At 42.3% G+C, this 19,391-nt stretch overlaps 1 protein-coding gene across 1 annotated transcript in view; it reads left to right on the forward strand.

Annotated features, from left to right (window-relative positions):
* rapgef6 (Rap guanine nucleotide exchange factor (GEF) 6) overlaps positions 1-19,391 on the forward strand; it is a gene marked incomplete at its 3' end in the record, with an annotated part of 127,593 nt that overhangs the window by 17,936 nt on the left and 90,266 nt on the right. Inside the window, exon 2 of the mRNA XM_079214163.1 lies at positions 19,312-19,382. Within this exon, the coding sequence (XP_079070289.1) occupies positions 19,312-19,382 (71 nt within the window). The remainder of the gene's footprint in view (positions 1-19,311; positions 19,383-19,391) is intronic.

Consider the following 19,391-nt stretch of genomic DNA (forward strand, 5'->3'; position numbering starts at 1 on the left):
TATTTTAATTAAAACAACCAAATGAGTTTCCTCCGTAGGGTGGCCGGGCTACTGTTTATATTTAAGGGTTTCAAGATCTACGTGTAGGAAAAAGTGTATCCTCTAGTTAATTATAATCTATATAGTTATGCAGTGATAATGATGTCACACAGAGAGAGATATGCATGTTCAGGTTTACTGGTGGAAACATTATTCAGTGTTCTAGACTAACAGTGACGTCTCCTCAAAGTAAAGTGGTATAACAGTATGACATAATATGGTCAAATAAAAAGGCTGGTACATTATACATATTATGGCATATAAGTGTAATATTATCAAGGGAAATGTAGTAGTAGCAAAACAATATTCAGTATAGTATAGCAGTATTGCATATTGGAAGTATTAAGTCTACAAAATATATATATACACACACACACACACACACACACACACACACACACACACACACACACACACTACCGTTCAAAAGTTTGGGGTCACTTAGAAATGTCCTTATTTTTCAGAGAAAAGCACTGTTTTTTTCAATGAAGATAACATTAAATTAATCAGAAATACACTATACATTGTTAATGTGGTAAATGACTATTCTAGGTGGAAACGTCTGGTTTTTAATGAAATATCTACATAGGTGTATAGAGGCCATTTCCAGCAACTATCACTCCAGTGTTCTAATGGGACATTGTGTTTGCTCATCGCATAGAAGACTAATGGATGATTAGTAAACCCTTGTGCAATTATGTTAGCACAACTTAAAACAGTTATGCTGGTGAGAGAAGCTATACAACTGGCTTTCCTATGCATAGCATCACATGTGTGGGTTCCATTATACTCTCAAAATGGCCAGAAAAAGAGAACTTTCATGTGAAACTCGCCAGTCTGTTCTTGTTATATATATATATATATATATATATATATATATATATATATATATATATATATATATATATATATATATATATATATATATATATATATATATATATATATATATATATATACACACACACACACACACTTGGGTATTGACAAAAGAATAATTAAAACCCATAATGATCATAGTTTGTCAGCTTCTCGACGAGTGACGCTGTTCGGCACTGACTCGTCCGTCACTGCACTATACTCAAAATGCATCAGATTGATGCTTTAAAATATGTAATATTTCAATTTTTCTTACGGGGGAGCATGCCCCCGGACCCCCCTAGAGGGGTAATATCCTTCTCACCTTTTTCACCCCTGACCCGTTTTCATGCCTGAAATGCACATTCCCTTGCATTTCTATCAACGGACGAGGGTCAGATCAGACTGACGTGGTTCATGAAGAGGATGATGAGTGCTTCATGAGAGGAAGTCCATTGACTCGGCAGACTGAGAGCAGACGGTAGAATGTAGACAGACGGCTCGCTCCATATGGAAACAACTTACACGCACATATAATATATATCTTGAGTCGGTCAGGCTTTAGTGATGTCGGTGACCTTTTACTGTATCTGCCGTCAACAAAAAGAATATGATGACTGTGCACGGTGGATGCATGCTGTAATGTACATGCTTTTGTACTTGAGTGTTTCCTTTTTCCTGTGGTGTAGTCTTTACATGCATTTTCCTTCAGGTATGCATTCTCATTTTCTGTTCATGCCCGCTTTTTGCCAGATCACAACGATAATATTTAATGCATTTCGGCTCGTTTATAAAGAAGTCAACATTGGTTGTGGTGGAAGTGCTTTTGACTTCACACCAGATGACGATGAGCTTAAAAACAGCAAGAAGCACCAGCTTTAAATTGCCTTTTTAAATATCTGTATATATTTGTTCAAGAGGACACAACGTAAATGTACTGGGTTGTGAATCTGCTTTCTGTAGAGGATTGGTGTTCACTGTACATCTATTTATAGTTCGGCACGAGTGCCACATGTTTCTGGAAACCTACGATTCTTGTGATTCCAGCATAATCTGTCTTTCCCTTTTTACCGGATCTGTAAATATAGTTCTACACAGGCCTCAAACCGAGACCTGAGCCCGGTCTGTACCCGTGGTCTCTCCGGCCCGACAAGTTAGAGTCCAGCGCTGAAGAAAGGTCCGGGGAGGAGAATGCTGCTCGAAACACTCACATCCGCTTTTATTTTGTAATGTAGTATAATTACAGTCATTCTCCTGTCTCCTTGATGTGGAGGTGTACTGTGGAATTTTGTCGTTTGTGTCCAGGTTTGCACGAGAAACACAGCTTGTGCTATTAGTTAACTAATATGTCGTGCCTCTTGAAGGGACAGTTCACCCCCAAAAATACACATTTTTCCTCTTGCCTGTAGTATTTATTAATGTAGTTTGTTTTGGTGTAAGTTGCCTGATTTTGGTGGGATATCTAATATCTTGGAGCTTCATGGTGTGTCAGTGGAGCAGATGGCGCTCAAATCAAATTAATTAACATTTAATAAACATTTTATAAATGAACTCACAGAAATGTCTTTTTATATTTCTGTTTTCAAGAGAAAAGGAAAAAATATGTATTTTTTTTTTAATATATTTTGTCGGTGAACTGTCCCTTTTTTAAGACTGGGAGAAAAAAACGCCGGCCCCTTCAGTTGGTCGTCCCGGTGGTTAAAAGTAGAAGCCTGTGTGTTGACGTGTGTACACTTTTAGTGTGTGTTTGATATACAGTCCTTACATTTCCTTTAAATGCTTCTGGAGTCCGTCTTCTTCTTGTCTTGACTGGTTGCACCAAAGCCAGATACACCATGGTTAGATGTGTTTTTCACCCGGGTGGTCTGGACTGCATTACCCCCTCTTTCTTTTTTCCTTCGCCTGGTTTTCAAGGAGGAAACTATATTAGTCTGAGTGGCTGAGAAATGTTCAAGTACCGACAGTTGAGTACGTGAGAGAAATGGTCTCTTCGCCAGCTTCTGTGGCCGAGCATTTAGTCGGTGAGCTCAGTCAAATGGTCTTCAGTCCACCGGTGACTGGAAGTTAGATTATGCCGACGCAGATCGGAAGCCGTGTGTGTGTGTGTGTGTGTGTGTGTGTGTGTGTGTGTGTGTGTGTGTGTGTGTGTGTGTGTGTGTGTGTGTGTGTGTGTGTGTGTGTGTGTGTGTGTGTGTGTGTGTGTGACTTGCGTGATAACATGATGTTGGCTTCTGTTGTGATTCAACGTGACATTTTCCATGCAAACGTATTCAAACGTTATGTGAATGTTGGCACATGCCCATTTGTCCAGAGTTATTTTATTGTTTTGGGGGAGACGACCAGAAAAACTGGATTTGTATTTAGAGTGTTATCTAAATGCCTGTGGACACGGAAAATCTTAGCATAGATATCTTTTTATTATGTAGTTTTAGCTTTCCTACTTTGTTTTTATGCACAAATACTGCATGCACATTGCCCCTTTCTTCTTCTTGTTTAATATCCGTTTTGAGTAAATGGCTTCTAGGTTTAGCTGCTTACAATCTGCCGAGTGAAGTCAATGAGTGTCTTAAAACCTGCTTTCTCTCTACTGACCACCATGGGGAGACTCTTCTGGTTGTATAGAAGTCTATGCTTCATGTGTTAAAGCTGCATTCTCTCTACCTGGGCTGGGCGGTATGGCCAAAAATTCATATCACGGTATTTTGTAAGATTCTGGCGGTTTCACGGTATATCACAGTCTTTTTTTCCAAATAAACACATTCATTTATTGACACCGAAAAGGACCGCCATCGTTATTCACCACTGGCTCGCAACTGGCCAGCAGCTGATTTGATTGATACATAGGGAGCTAAACAAGGAGGGATTTAGGACCCAGGGAATCCCTTGATACTAGTGGCGCATCCGCAGCCATAACGACTATTGTCATTCTTCGGCAGGCAGGCAGGCAGGCAGCAACATTTAATGTTTTCAGTCACAGATACGTGTACAGCGGTCTGAGCTACTTACGTCTCACGGATAGAAGTGGACTAATGGTTTGAAAGAAATTACATCGCCAAAATGCATGATGGGTAAAGCCCGCCCACTCAGCTGCACAGGAAAATACTTCTTCCTGCACAAGAGAAGTCTTCCTGTGTGGGCGGTGTCATTTACCCAGCATGCATTTTGGCATTTCTTGCAAACCATGAGTCAAGTGAGTTAACATGAGACGTAAGTAGCTCGGTCCGCTGCTCCTTCAGCTTCAAGCTGTGAACATTAAATGTTGTTGCCTGCCAAACAGCGGCAACCGGTATGCCGGTATATGAAAAATTCATACCGTACGGAAAACTGAAACTGAAACCGGTATACCGCACAGCCCTACTCTCTACTGACCATCTGTGGATGACTCCTCTGGTTGTATAGAAGTCTATGAGAAAATTACCGCTGAGGTTTTCTATCTAAAACGCTTTCGGCAGCGCTTTCGAACGTCCCTGTTTCCCGGGGCTGTAAAACGTGGATGTAGCATTAACATTTGCATCGGTTAAATTTAGCTGTCTGTACTTCCCCCAACAAAGAAACCATGCACCCAACCAAACCAAAAACAGAATGGATCTTCCAAAGGCCCACAAGCCCAGCTGTAAGGCAAGGCAAGTTTATTTGTATAGCACATTTCAACAACAAGGCGATTAAAAGTGCTTCACATCAAACCATTAAAAGCATCAAAACATAATGCAGAGAAAAAATTTAATAAAAGTTGCAGTGCAGTTTAAGAAATAAAATGCAATAGTGAGATGCAGCAATTGAATCTGGATCAATTAAAGGTAACAGAAAAGTCTTCCATCTGGACTTAAAGGAGCTGAGGTTCTCAGCAGACCTGCAGCTTTCAGGAACCTTGTTCCAGATCTATGGAGCAGAAAAGCTGAACGCTGCTTTTCCATGTTTAGTTCTGACTCTTGGAACAGAAAGTAGACCCGTCTCAGACGACCTGAGGGGCCAGGGTGGTTCATAAGATAGCTGCAGATCACAAACATACTTAGGCCCTAAACCATTCAGTGCTTTATAAACCAGCAGCAGGATTTTAAAGTCAAGCTGTAAGACACCAAAACGCTGCTCGCCTGTTTTGGGATTCGAACGTGTGAGAAGCGGAGCCCAGCTGCCGGTCTGAACAGACTGGTGAAAGAGATCCGCTATCTGCTCCATATCTCGGCTCATCGCACATTTCTGTTTGTGTGGCCTCAACTCAGCAGCCCACCCTCCGACTCTCCTAGTCTCTTTTAACTTCTGCTGCTTTCAACAAACGTAAACCTCTCGTGTGTGTGTGTGTGTGTGTGTGTGTGTGTGTGTGTGTGTGTGTGTGTGTGTGTGTGTGTGTGTGTGTGTGTGTGTATGTGTGTGTGTCCATCTGCTGCTGCACTGCTGAGGCCAGCAGAGATGGGGGGGCATGAAAGACAAATTGGTTTTAAAACCGCGTGTGATGAAAAGCTGAGTCGCTTTAGTGTCGGAATCTCAAAACGTACAGTTTTAATAATTGAGATTAACTATGAAGTAATGCTGGAAGCCGAGTAAACGAGGTCCTGTAACAAAGGTGCTGCTGTCGGGCGAAACGGGAAATGATAGCCGACTTCAAAATGGTAATGACAGGGAAGGGAAATTACTGTTGAGGGTGTTTAAGATGCCTTTGAAAGTTGCAAAACCCAACTGCTAATTTGGGCGAGAAGTATAAAGTGTAATCAGTACAGATGAAACATTTAAATGAGTGTTGAACATTATCATATAAACAAAAAGTATTTAGCGCCTGCAGCCAAAATGAAAAAAGGTCACGAAGGCACAAATTGAGAAGATCAACAACAAGATCAACAACCTACGTATTTCCCAATCTTTTCTGAAACTTAACACAGTATGTTAAGTTTTTTTTCTTAACCTAACCTTAACCCTTTGGGGGGTGGGGCCCGCTTCGAAGCGGGGCAGACGTTTAAGTTTTTAATAAAATTAGATCTTAGTAATAATACGTCACAGAGATATGGTTTCAAATCTGGCGGATATGGTTTCCACTTCCGCGTCTGAGCATCTAAACATGGACGTGTCTTACGACGCATGAAAAGCTTCAGTGTGAGTCAGAAGATGCCAAGCAAAGAGTCCTGAGCAAAGCTATATTGAAGGGGACAGACGGCGCAACTTCAGTGCCTGAAGGATTCGCTAACAAGGAGCTAGCCGGAGCTAACGGGTCAGATACCTGGCTACAGCGTTTCTGTGAGACTGAACGGTGAGTAATCAACTGTTGTCCCGATCACTGTTAACTTTCTTACAGTGAACTTAGTACGACTAGTCGTGTTGGACCTCCATTATGTGTTTGTAAGACCATAACTAACGTGTGTTTGTTGACGATAGCTTCGTAGCGTTAGCACGTCACTAGATAGCGCCGTGTTGGATGTCTCTTCCGTGTCTACGACTGAACGGTGCATACTCAACTGTTGTCTCTATCACCGTTAACTTTCTTACAGTGAACTTAGTACGCCTAGTAGCGTTGGATCTCCGTTAATCGTTACTACAGTAGTGTTTATGTCACGTTAGGTGCTGCTAACACGGCGAGAGCTAACGGAAATAGCTGACTATAGCTATGAACGGTGGGTAATCAACTGTTGTCCCTATCACCGTTAACTTTATTTCAGTGAACTCATACTGACTTGTATTAATGTATTTTACAAAGTGGATTCAGAGCTGTGAGGGTCCAGAGGACAACATGCAGCTGCAGCAGTCTCCCTGTCCGTCTGCCTGCCAACACATCACGATAGAAGGCCTCAAAGCCAGCCACAGCTCATCATCCCCACCATATAATAATAAATTTGGTTTTTGACATTTATTTACATGTCTACCATTTTATTCATATATTCCACTGCTTTTGTGAACCTAAGACCTTTGGTAAACCAATTTCCATCACCAAAACCGATATACCACATGAGTAAAGTTATGTTTTCACAACAAATATGAAACATTTTCAAAATCAAGATTCCATTTTTCAGCTTTAGTTATATTTTCTCTTTACACTTGTGCCTTGGGACAATGGTGCCTCATTATACAGATAGCTGAGATTGTTCTGTAATTTTTGATATACAACACATGTATGTATCATATGCAAAAAGGGAAATTTAAAACCTATGTAAAATCACGAAAATGACCCCAGAGTGTTAACATAGTGTAAGCTATTGTATTGTGTATTTAAACAGTTCTCTAGGAAGCAGTGTTCTGGTGTCTGTTTCTGGGGCTTTTATTGTGAAGGGGAGAGGAGGAAATGAGTGAAGCGTGGCTGAAGAATAAAAGTGGTGCGCAGCATTTAAAAAGCGCGCATGAAAGACACCACGTACCATAGGGAAACAATGGTTTTGCTAGCGACGCGTTTTTGAGAGTCGCGTTTGGTGTGAACGGCCTCTTAGGGTGTAAAATTATCCCACCACTGCCACCAATTTAGGGTTTATCTTGCGCCTATACTGTACAATAATAATAAAACAACAACATGATGCTCCGTTAGTTTGCACCAGACGGCATATATGTGTGTGTGTGTATATATATATATATATATATATATATATATATATATATATATTATACATACATACATACGTACATATATACACATACATACATATATACGTACATATATACACATACATACATATATATATATATATATACCACTCGACGTCTTGATCCGGTGATGTCTAAAACAACCCGGCTACGTGTGAAATATCACACTTTAAACAAAAAGAGCTTAAAAAGTGAATCTACACTTTCATACACTGCCACAGAAAGTTCATTGCAGGCAGAAAAAAAAACGAAGAAGAAAAAACTTCCTATGCCAACATGCAGCTAAGATTACATAAAGGGTCATATTTTCCATCTCTGTGTGGCAACGTCTTTGCGCCTGTGTGGCTGTTTGGTTTGGCGGGCGGAGGGAAGGCAGCTGGCGTGGTGCGTTCAGGGACTCGCTTTTCTCTCGTCGGAGTAAAGGAGCTCATTACAGAAGTCAGATTACAGTCCGGAGCCTGCAAAGCGACGCATTAGTTTCCCCTTTCCACGGGGGAGGCGGTGATTCATCTTAAAGACTCGTCTCCACTCATATCAAAGCAACATCTTCTGCAGATGAAGTGTTCGTACCCTCTATTCACATCTATTTTGGGGATATTCGCCGTCTGTTTATCCGTGTTTAGGGCTGTTATTTTCTTCAACGACCACATGTTTTGACAGGCGGGTGCTTTTAATGCAGTCGAGTAAAAAGTCCTCTCTCTTTTCTCCTCCCTTCCCTCTGTTTCCATAACCCGCTCCACCACCGGCACCACGACTGTCGTCACTGGGCTTCTTATTTATTAAAATTTTTTATGAACCCATCCTCCTTTTTGTTTTCAGCTTGTTTTTTTTCGTGCGTTTTCCACTCGGCAGACGTTAGCTAGCGTCATACTGTGAGCTTTGATTTTTTTTTTATTTTGCCAAATGATCAGACTCATGTGTGTTTGATTCTGCAGGATCACATTGTGGCGAGAGAAGAAAAAAGAGAGCTAAAAATAGTTTTTTGTGCAGGCAGTTTCAAGCCCCTCTTTTTTTCAAAAACATCACTTCTTTGCTGAGTGGAAAAGAGGCTAGCCTGAGAGCCAGAGGAGAGGGATTTAAAGATGTAAGTGCTGCAAGTGTACTTGAAACCTCACACTGATTCCAGCCGATAAATCCACGGTGGAGCGGCGTATTGTCACGGAGCTTCTGTGTTGTGTGGATAACCGTCCTGTCGGGATCACAGCTGACCTCGTAGGTTATAAACCATCCAGGCTTTAGGGATATTTGCGTATATCGTGCTCCACGTTGAGCTTTCAACTCTAGCCGTCTGGTCGGCAGCTGTGAGCAACGATGTCTTCTGCTGATGGGTTTTATCTGGACTCCAAACATGATTTACTTTGTATTAATCCAGAATAAATGTGTCGCTTTTCTCCAACTATAAGTATCACAGCTGTCATAAGCGCCATAAAAATCTACTTACAATATCACAATATAGCATGTTTTCTATGAAGCAACCGCATGGTTTTGATGACTCTTGTGTGAATTAAATACGTGACGAATGAAAAGTACGGAATATTTTACCATTTTATTTAAGAACTTCAGTGCAAAACCTATGCAGAATTTCTTTTTCAGTATGTTTCTTTTCTTTTTTATTATTTTAGATGACATAATTGTGTTTCGCGATGTTTTTATATACGATAAATTATCATATTTAATTATCAGCCAGCTTCGTTTTCGGCTCGCATATGGATTTAATTTCATCTCTCAAAACATTGAAATTATAGTTTAAAATCATAATTCAAACAAAAGAAGAATTCTCCAAAATCGAATCAAATCCTCTGGTCTTTGTGGCAATCCCGGTGGTATTGAGTAGTGTCGCGTTCGGCCCGCCCTCGACCGAAGATACTCCACTAACGCTCGAAAAATTATCAGCCTCCGTTACCGGCTCGTTATCAGCCCATTGTTGACACAGTGGTGGTCCACGTGACATAAACGTGAACAGGCCGCTGAATGGACGTGTTGTATCGTCCGTTTACAATCTCCTCTCTTGTGTCGCTGACGGACTCGACTGGCATACCGTACATTCTGGTGGAGGCGTGAGCGGCCGTGGGCAGTTTGAACTCTCCATAGAGGACCTGGTTCCTCCTGAACAGTCAATTTCTCACAAAGATTCAGTGGGAAGGTTTGTTAAATGTCCTCTTCTTTCTCTTTTTATTCCCAGTTTTGAAATAGACTGCTTTAAAGTGTACAATATTTGTATACAATTGTTGGAGAGCTTTATTTTCTGGCCCATCCGCTGCTGATAGTGGTCGCTGTTTGAATGGTTGTTGGTAGGTAGCACACAAGTCAAAAGATCCAGCATTTTATGGATTGAGATAAAAAAAATAAAACAAACATAGCTCCCTATGCAGGTAGATACGTGAAAAATACAGTGTGAGTTTAAAAAAAACAACAACAATCATTCAATATAAGACAAAACAGAGTTACACATTGTTACTATTTATATATAAAGGGAGACCTTCTGATTTATTATGACCTTATTTAAGTTCTCAAAGTAACTCAAGGTTGTTTTGGTCCGACCCGGCTCTCTCCTTTAACCAGTTCATGTTCCTCCCCTCCAGCACAGTGTGTTCACCTCTCACTGGTGTGTGTGGGAGTTCCTCGGTGTATCACGGGCTCTGTCTTGAAGGTCGTCTCTTGATGGGAACGAGGGAGAAATGTGGTGGGTGGGACGACAACCTCTGTACTGCAACAATTCGCTTTTGTGCTTGTTGTGCGCTGCCACAGCTTGTTAATGCGTGAGTAACAGGAATACTTCAGCATGTCATAATGCCTCCTGTCACAAGGTGAGGGGGGGCTAGGTGCTTAGAAACACACGTACGCACGCATACATGCACACACACTGACACACACACACACACACACACACACAATGATCTGTGGTCACGTCTCCTTTTCTATGTTATGTATTTTATCACAATCGTTTTATTTTTCAATGTGTTCTTGCTGTCTAAATAACTGTTCCTGGATAAGTTACTAGGTAGATAAGCAGCATCTGCTGGAATAAATCGTATTTACTGAGAATTTGCTGCTGCCAGCAGGTGGCAGCAGCACTGCAGGTACACGAGTCACACACACATGCCGACCATCAGCGTGCGCACACACACACACACACACACACACACACACACACACACACACACAGACACACACTGTACATTTGTCTTATTTTTAGTCTGACAGCCTCACTTCTGAGGATCAGATTAGACTCTTTAGTGTCTTTTGGGAAACAACCTTCGTCTCTTGATTGACAGCCATTGTGAAACTTCAAACAGCTGCAACACAAAGTGACACAGCATCTTTGTTCTGATGCTCACACATGTCACTGTAATGTGATACAATTTAAAGTATAGTAATTTGATAATTTCTGCAAAAACATCCAAATATTTATGAGTGGAAGCACCCTCAATCACAAGTCCCACCTCTCCAATGTGGACTGGCCAATCATAGCGCAGCATGTGCACTATAACACAATGCTGTCAAAGTTCTTTTAATATAATTTACAGGAAAAAACAGTGAGCTTAAAACAGACATTTTGACTAAGTGCTTGAAGTAACGTAAGTGTCAGGATCGCCTGGTTCTACCACCTGCCGATGATGCAAATGTGACAATATTCCCGATTATCCCGATTTATTGTTGATTTAAAAAAAACATTTTTATCTAGATTTGCAATTTAAAAACTCCAATATGGAAACGGACAAAATGCTGAAGTCAAGGCTTCAAAACGTGCATTCACAAATGGGACATGTATTGCCTTAATTATCTGTTTTTTTTTAATTATAAAAACTTAGCTGTTGGTTCTTGACCCTGCTGGTTGTTCAGCCCACCACACAGCTCTGAGGAAACACTTCTGTGACACCTTCAGTCAATGAAAAAGTCGATATCAAGGTGTGGATGGGTCTTCAATGCTCGGTGTCTCTATAGATGTGTTGATTGACACTACTGCATTAAAGGGGGCGTGTCACTTGTGTTGGCCCTCAGGAGCCAAACCACAGCTACCACACCCCTCAGTCTGAGCCAAATCAGGGCTGGCGTGGGCCGTGATCACATTACCGTCCTCTCTCTGGGAGAGACCGCCGATTACGACAAAGCAGAGATCTCCTCCTTGGACATCCTGCTCTCTGCCTGTCTGGGTCTATTGACGAGCTAACCATGCTAATCAATATGTTAGATGGGGACAGCTGTCTTCATGGGCGTGTGTAGTAGTATTGGTAGTAGTGGTGGTGATAGTAGGAGTACTGGTGGTAGTAGTGGCAGTGGTGGTATTAGTAGTAGTGGTAGTAGTATTGGTTATGGCAGCGTCGGAAATACACGAGGGCAAAGGGCAAAACTGCCCCTAAGAAATGTAATTTTGCCCCTGATATCACTAGGAGAGGGGCAACAAATGCCCTCACAATTTCCTCTATAGAAATGCGCCGTCCGCGTTTAAATCAACCGTCTGGACTTCCTGTCACTCGTAGTGCTGCTGCTCTCACAGCTGTTCCGCAACATACAGGGCAACATGCGGACACGCCGCTGCTCAAAGACTTTAGAAAAAGCATCAAACTGGCTACGGGTCCTCTAGCAGCCCTGGAAGTGGCCGTCATTCAGACACACTTCCTCATGTGACATCCACCGAGCTGTGTGGCTACGGATAATATTATAAACCCAGACACGAGGGCGTTTGACATTCCGATGTTTTTGGGATTTCCACAACAATTATAAAGCAGAAAGAGTGGTTATTTCCATCGTGGACGGTGTAAATGAAAACTGCTTGCACAGAGATAAGCCCCGCCACCTCTTCGGCGCATCCAAATCGAATGACAACATTGATGACATGTTGGTCAGTTCGTCTGCTTGACAATCACATTTTGCTGCAATAAAAATGATTGAAGTGAGATGAAACTTGATCTTCTTAGATACAATATGTTGACAAAGTTTTCCTTTCCCACCCCTAGTAGGTACAACGTGATTAAGGTAACAAAACTGTAACTGTTGCCACTATGTTGGTTTAATATTTTGTAACGGTTTTCCATTTTTGTATATTTTGTATTTGTATATAGCATCACTGGGTGACTGCAGAAAATACTTTTATTTTGAAGCATCAGCTGAGCTGCAAGGTAGAGCTCACGGGATTTTCTAGGGGTACCTGAACACACCATACCGGTGTGCTCACTGTGCTGTGAAGTCTCGGTAGCGTCACGCGCTTTTCACACCGGCAAACACAGACATCTCAGCAAGGTGAAGATAACTAATATGAAGGACGGTAAAGGAGGTTCAGAGGATTCCCTTTTTTGAGCATGCAGCCAACGAGGTATTGTGTCCGTTTGTTGTGTACTTGCACTATGTTTGTTGTCAATGCTGTGTTTGCTGACTAGCTAACGTCGTGGGTTGTGTGTGTTTGGATGCCTTGTATTGCATAGTTTTCACGGTTCGATGTGGAGAAGAAGAGTTCATTAAAAACCCGTAACGGAAACCATTTGCTGTCTGACTGTGCTTGGGAGGGAGTCACAGTGAAAACTCGAACTGTTCGTCAACGCAAGTGGATGAAGCAGCAAGAAGTCTCAAGACTAGCAAGCTAATCTCAACGTGGTGGCTACGGTGCTTGGAACGTTCGTCAAAGGACTGGCAGATGAGTCGGAATCATGCACTTTCACACACTTTCACACAGTTGAAGACGCACACACACTGATTGAACAAGCGCTTTAAAGCGAACCATAAGAACTGGGCCACTAATAAGAGTGGGCTGAGAAGAGGGCTGTACAAAAGTTTGCTTAAAGTCTTGTGTATGCTAAAACTGAAGGACTGTTGTGTGAGTAGTGAATGTATCTTATTTTCTCAGCAAGTTAACTGAATCTTGCCATTTACTGTATCGCCAGTTTTAAGAAGCTAAAGGCTTAAAGTTGTATGCTACATAGTTTTTTGTTTGGAGCTTCTATTTTATTACCAATTTAAAGGGTGTTTTCCCAAGTGAAGGCTATTTTCCATTTGATGTTTAAGTTCTCTAAGTGTTTCAAGGGAACCAATATTTCTTGTATACATTTTGAGTTACTTAGGTGGGAATTACTGACTTTGTTGCTGTTGATAATCATAGCTAATGATAAGGTTTTCAGTTTAAATATTAAAACACTGCAGATACACATATTTAAATATTTACACATTTGGGTAAACTTTCGCAATTAATCTGACATCTATTATACTTCAGAGTTCTAGTTTTATTTGCAATTTACATGTAAACTATTCAAGACTCTTTGATAATGGCAACCCAGGTAGGTGATGATGTTAGGGATAGTGAAAATGAGCTGCCTGAAGATCAAGTCAGGGACACTGAAGCCCAACCAGAGGAAGTATCTAAGCTAAGACGTGGGGATCGAGTCTGTAAACAAACAGAGAAAGGCAAAGAAATGCCAGACAAGAAAATTAAATCACTACAACAAAGATTTAACTACATTTACCAAAAATGGAGAACACAAGTTAAATCTGCTAAGCAGCCATTGTCACAATCATCAGAGCCATTAGCAGACAGTCTGCTTCATGATATCATTGGCGACACCAGGGGCCTTTGTGCAGACGTTCAGCGTATTTATGAAGAGCTGCGCAGAGTCACAACACCAGACCATGATATGCGTCGAAGAGTGGATCGGTGTGTAGCGGTTTCCAGCTTAATTGTGTCCAAAGCCTCGAGTCGTCTGAGTGAGAAGATGCCAGAGGGAGAAGAACAAGATTGGCCAGATTCAAGCTCTCTTTGGAACTCAACTGTGAGTGATTTCGGAACTGCCGCCTCTATCTTAAAGGGCGCCTCAGAGCATTCAAACAGGTCTTCAGTGAAACATCAAGAAGCCGCCGCCGACGCTGCTGCAAGCCAAGCTGTTCTGGAATTGTTGCAAGAACAAGAAAGAGAACAATTGGAAATACAGCGCCTGGAAGCGGAGGCTAAAAGGAAGATTGCTGCTCAAGATGTCGCTTCTCTAAAGCGTCGTTTAGAACAAGAAGCAGAAGAGGTGAATAGAAGAATAAAGAGAGAAGAGGAGGATGCTAAAATGAAAGCTAAAGTGGAAGAAGAGCACACAGCTATACAAGGAACTCTTGAGGAAAGACGGAGAAGAATACAGCATTTGGAGGCCAGGAAAGAGCTCAGTGTAGCGCAAGCAAGAATGCAGGTGTACAATCAAGAGCCAAAAGACATCCTAGGCCATGGGTTGGTTGCAGGTAACCAGCTGCGAGGCACCACAGGACACCTGCCCCTGCCTGTGTTTCCTTTGCCTCAAGCCATTACTACCTCCACGAGTGAAAGCACAACAGAGCTTGTTAAGGTCCTGACAGATGCTTTAAGTGCCAGCAGAATCCCAGTTCCTGAACCATCAGTATTCAGTGGCGATCCATTAAACTACAGTGACTGGAAGCTTTCTTTCCAAACTTTGATAGGCCAGAAGAATATTCAAGAGAAGGAGAAGATATACTCCCTCCGTAGATATCTAAGTGGACAAGCCAAGAGTGCACTGGATGACTATTTCCTACTTGGGACTGAATCTGCGTGTCTGCATGGGAGATTTTGGAGGAAAGATGTGGAAACCCATTTACGGTTGCAATGGCATACAGAGAAAAACTCCAAGCATGGCCCAGGATCAGCGCTAAGGAGAGCTTTAAGCTCAGAGAGTTCGTTGATTTTCTCAGAAGTTGGGAGGCCGCAATGGTCCACATCAAAACCCTGGAGATTCTAAACGACTGCATTGAAAACAGAAAAATACTGTTAAAGCTCCCCGACTGGCTTACTGCAAGATGGAATCGGAAAGTCATAGAAGTTGAAGAGGCAAGTAGCAGTTTCCCCTCCTTTAGTCAGTTTGTGAAATTTCTGATAAGAGAAGCGAAAATTGCTTGTAACCCAGTTACATCATTGCAGTCACTGAAGCAAGTTGAAATTGAAAAGCCCAAACAACAAAGATGTCAACGTTTTACAGCAAAGACATTAACTACAAGCTCCAATGAAGAGACTGTGGAAACCTGCACTTTCTGCGAGAAGACTGGGCACACGTTGCTCAAATGCAGGAAGTTTGTGGAAGAAGCAGTCTCAGACAGTCAAGTTTGTCCGAGCTGAAAGGCTGTGCTTTGGTTGCCTTAAGCCCGGTCACTTCTCAAAGAGTTGCAACCAGAGGAGCGTTTGCGACACATGCAACAGTCACCATCCTACTTGTCTGCACGAAGAGAGAGACAAAGTCAAACAAAGTCCAAGTCAAGACAGGTCAACTACCAAGCAACACAACGTGAAACGTTGAAAAAAAGTACCCCTAACAACGGCGGATTTCTCTCAAAGTACCTTCACTGTAACAGTAGTAGCACTGTGATCAGTATTGGAGTCTCTGGCTGCGAAGCAAGAACCAGAGTTTTGTGAACCGTGCACCTGACAGTCAACGGTCATTTGAAGTACACTTAGCTCATGGTGTAACCAAGATTCAGGTCAAAATAGGTCATTTTTCTATTTCTGAACCGAAAAAAAAACGTTTTTTGGACTGAAAATGCTTCAAAACATGTCAAGGCTTGTGTTTCTTGTGATTATTCGTATTGCAGATTGAGATGATTTAGGTCGTAATCTTTCTAAAGAGGTGTAGTATTACTCTGGGGGATGATGGGAAGGCACCGAACAATACAATTTAAAAAAACAAACAAAACAAAAAAAAAAACTCTGGGAGCAATCGAGGAGTCAGTTTTTGCTCAGACTCCTGACTTTTGATCATATTTATGCAGAAAATAAGTAAAACAATATATATTTTTTTTATTAAAGGCAAGGAGTTGCGGATTCGTGAGAGATCAACAATAACTGGGTCTGGTATTTATATCAAGGTCATATGAGCTGTAGAACACCTAGGATCCGTTTTTCTCTGCATTATGTGGTGATGCTTTTAATGGTTTTATGTGAAGCATTTTGAATCGCCTTGTTGTTGAAATGTGCTATACAAATAAACTTGCCTTGCCTAGTGATATTGGTAGTGGTAGTAGTGGTGTTTGTTGTTTAAGGGTCATGCAGTAGAATACATCCATATTTTTACTATATCAGCTGTTACTGTGCATGTTTATTTTCAGTTGAACAACAGAACATGAATTGACTGATATTGTGACATTTGGCATTTAAATCTTCTGTATCCCACCTTATCGTGTCCCGTCTTTAGTCAAAAATCCAAGATGGCGATAGCCAAAATGCTGAACGCAAGGCTTCAAACCCAATAAATGTCTTTTTGAATCAAGCAGAATATTAAATGTAACCCAGGAACAAGCTACCAACCAGGGTTTAATATTCGGCTCCGATCCCTCCCCATGCCAGCTAGTCGCCTCAGACCTGCATGTCCTGACATACACACACTTAATGTACATGCACACACACATGCACGCTCAGCAGCATGACAGGAGTGCTGACCGCAGCAGTTTGTTGTGCTCACTAACCCAGTTAACTGGGAGTTGAAGTCGATACAGATCCGCTCTCTCACCGCAGGGAACCGGGCTCTACTCGTGCCGCTCGGCCTCGGGACCCGAAAGGAGAGGTCACGACTCTTAGTCGGCTCATTTTGACCAAAAGTTACCAGATATATATCGAGTCAACGCTGTGAACGGCGTGAAGAGTTTAACCTGCGGTGTTATAATCACACCACGGTGAGCAGTAAGGGGTTACTTTATTCCAGTGAGACCAAGAGAGAACTTTCCCAGCACAACTGAGGAGCCAAACCTGCTTTTAGAACGGAGGAACCAGAGACTAAATGTAGACTAGCGGAGTCTGTGAAGCAGGATTAACCCGATCTTTCCATAGGTAAATCGTGCAAAATGAGGAAGCTGTGATATCTACGGCGTAGGGCTGTGCGGTATACCGGTTCAAACCGTATATACCGGTTTCAGATTTCCATACGGTATGAATTTTTCATATACCGTCATACCGGTGATTACACGTAACAACTGTTGTTGCGGCGGTCAACTAGACAGCGGTGCCGTCAGCGACCAGCGCCGTCAACAAGCCATATCCGCAAGAACAGCCGGCGGGAACATTTATTTTTTACAGTTTAATACCGCAGTGGAGCTACTTAGCTGTCAGGGTAACTTAGTTCACCTATGGTTCAAAATTACACAGCCAAATTGAATGCTGGGAAGTTGGGCGGCGAACAGCTGTTTGTGTGGCGTGTCTTCCGGTCTGTCTCTTCCTGTTTTTTTTGTGTGCAAACTCTACCCACCATGCAATTCGGCGCTGTAATTTTATAACAAGTGTGAACCATGACTGAACTCAGTTACACTGACGTAAGTAGCTCCACTGCGCCCCCAGTATTAAACTGTAAAAAGTCAATGTTGCTGCCTGCTGTTGTTGTGGCAATGCACGGCTCGCTGACAGTACTGCTGTCTAGTTGACTGATGCTGTTAATGGAATCAATGTGTTTACTTGTTTAAAAAAATATATACCGTGAAACCGCCAGAATCTTACAAAATACCGTGATATGAATTTTGCCCATACCGCACAGCCCTACTGCGGCGTCCTGATTCCTGCACGAAAACTACAAATAGGAACGTCCCAGGGAGACAACATTCCAGCCTTTCGGCCGCCAAAGAGGAAGCCTCAAATAATCGGAAGCGAGAGCATGTTGGATGTGGAAAACAAAATGTACGAGATGTTCTCAGTCGACTTACACTTGCACGATTTTGCCGTGTAATTATTTAGTTTCTCCACAAAAAGCACCGCTTTAAATCTTGTGTTTTTCATAGATTTGCTCCTAACTTTCTTCGAAAAGCTTGTCGACTGAGAGGAGGCAGAAGAACAAGATGTCAAGACGTCACCATCAATGTCTCCTGTCTTGTTTGCATCTCGTCAGTGTTTTATAACAAGCTTTTTCACATTGCATTAAAATGTTTTCAGTTTTTTTTAAAGACATATCTGCTGTCCTTACTTCATTCAAATATATTTCTGTTTGTATTTGAGGGCGTTTGACTTAAAGTTACACACAGTGTTTTGACTGGCTCTCAGTATTTTGCACAAATGTTCGACAAATACAACTAAACCAGTGGAACGAAACCAGGAGGGAGGAAATGGTGTTCCAAATATGAATTTGTCCTCCCGAGGATTTTCTGATTCACCAGATTTATTTCTTGGTACATAGTAGCGCTGCTTTGCCTTGCACGGATGATTACAATCCCTCCTCGGCATTGTGGAGGTTAGTTTATGGCGATAAAACCATGTGGCGTCGGTGAGACTAGAATAGAAAATGGAGAAGAAGTTGTGTGTTAATCTCTGCACCGACTTGGTGTGTGTTTGTTTGTGCGTGCGTGCTGAAGCAGTCATCCATACCAGTCCACCTGTTTAAAGCCTCAGTAGCTGTTTGTTTGATTCTACCGATGCTTACATGAAGCTGTTCCCTACACACACACACACACACACACACACACACACACACACACACACACACACACACACACACACACACACACACACACACACACACACACCCTCGTAATGTTTTGACAGCTGGCCTTGATGGAGGTGCTATTAAAAGTCTGTGGGTGGATGTATCTGCGCGTGTCTCCCTGCTGTCATGTGCGTAATATAAGTGCCGTGCAGCCGGCTCGCCGGCCCGTCTGGTTTGAGGTGTCGATCTGATCAGCGGCGTGCGCGGCTCCTGTCAAAGGGATGTGACTTGCGTGGCGCCCGAGACGCTCAGCGCACTCTAAACAACGAGCCAATCGCGTGAAAGCTTTCACTTTTTATTGCTTTTTTTAAAAAAAAGCTCTCAGCCGTTTTGAAGATTGAGCAAACGTGTCCGTAAACAAATGTTGTTCTAGTTTCTGAAAAGCGCACCGCTCAGACATCCTTCTGTCTTTTTGTCCTTGCAGGACCTGCACGCCATCTACTGTCATCTCTACCACATGGACGTCCTCTCTCACCTCAGGGAACATCAGCTGAGGTGAGTCTT

Source organism: Taurulus bubalis (genome assembly GCF_910589615.1).
Source record: "Taurulus bubalis genome assembly, chromosome: 2".
In the NCBI taxonomy this organism is placed as follows: domain Eukaryota; kingdom Metazoa; phylum Chordata; class Actinopteri; order Perciformes; family Cottidae; genus Taurulus; species Taurulus bubalis.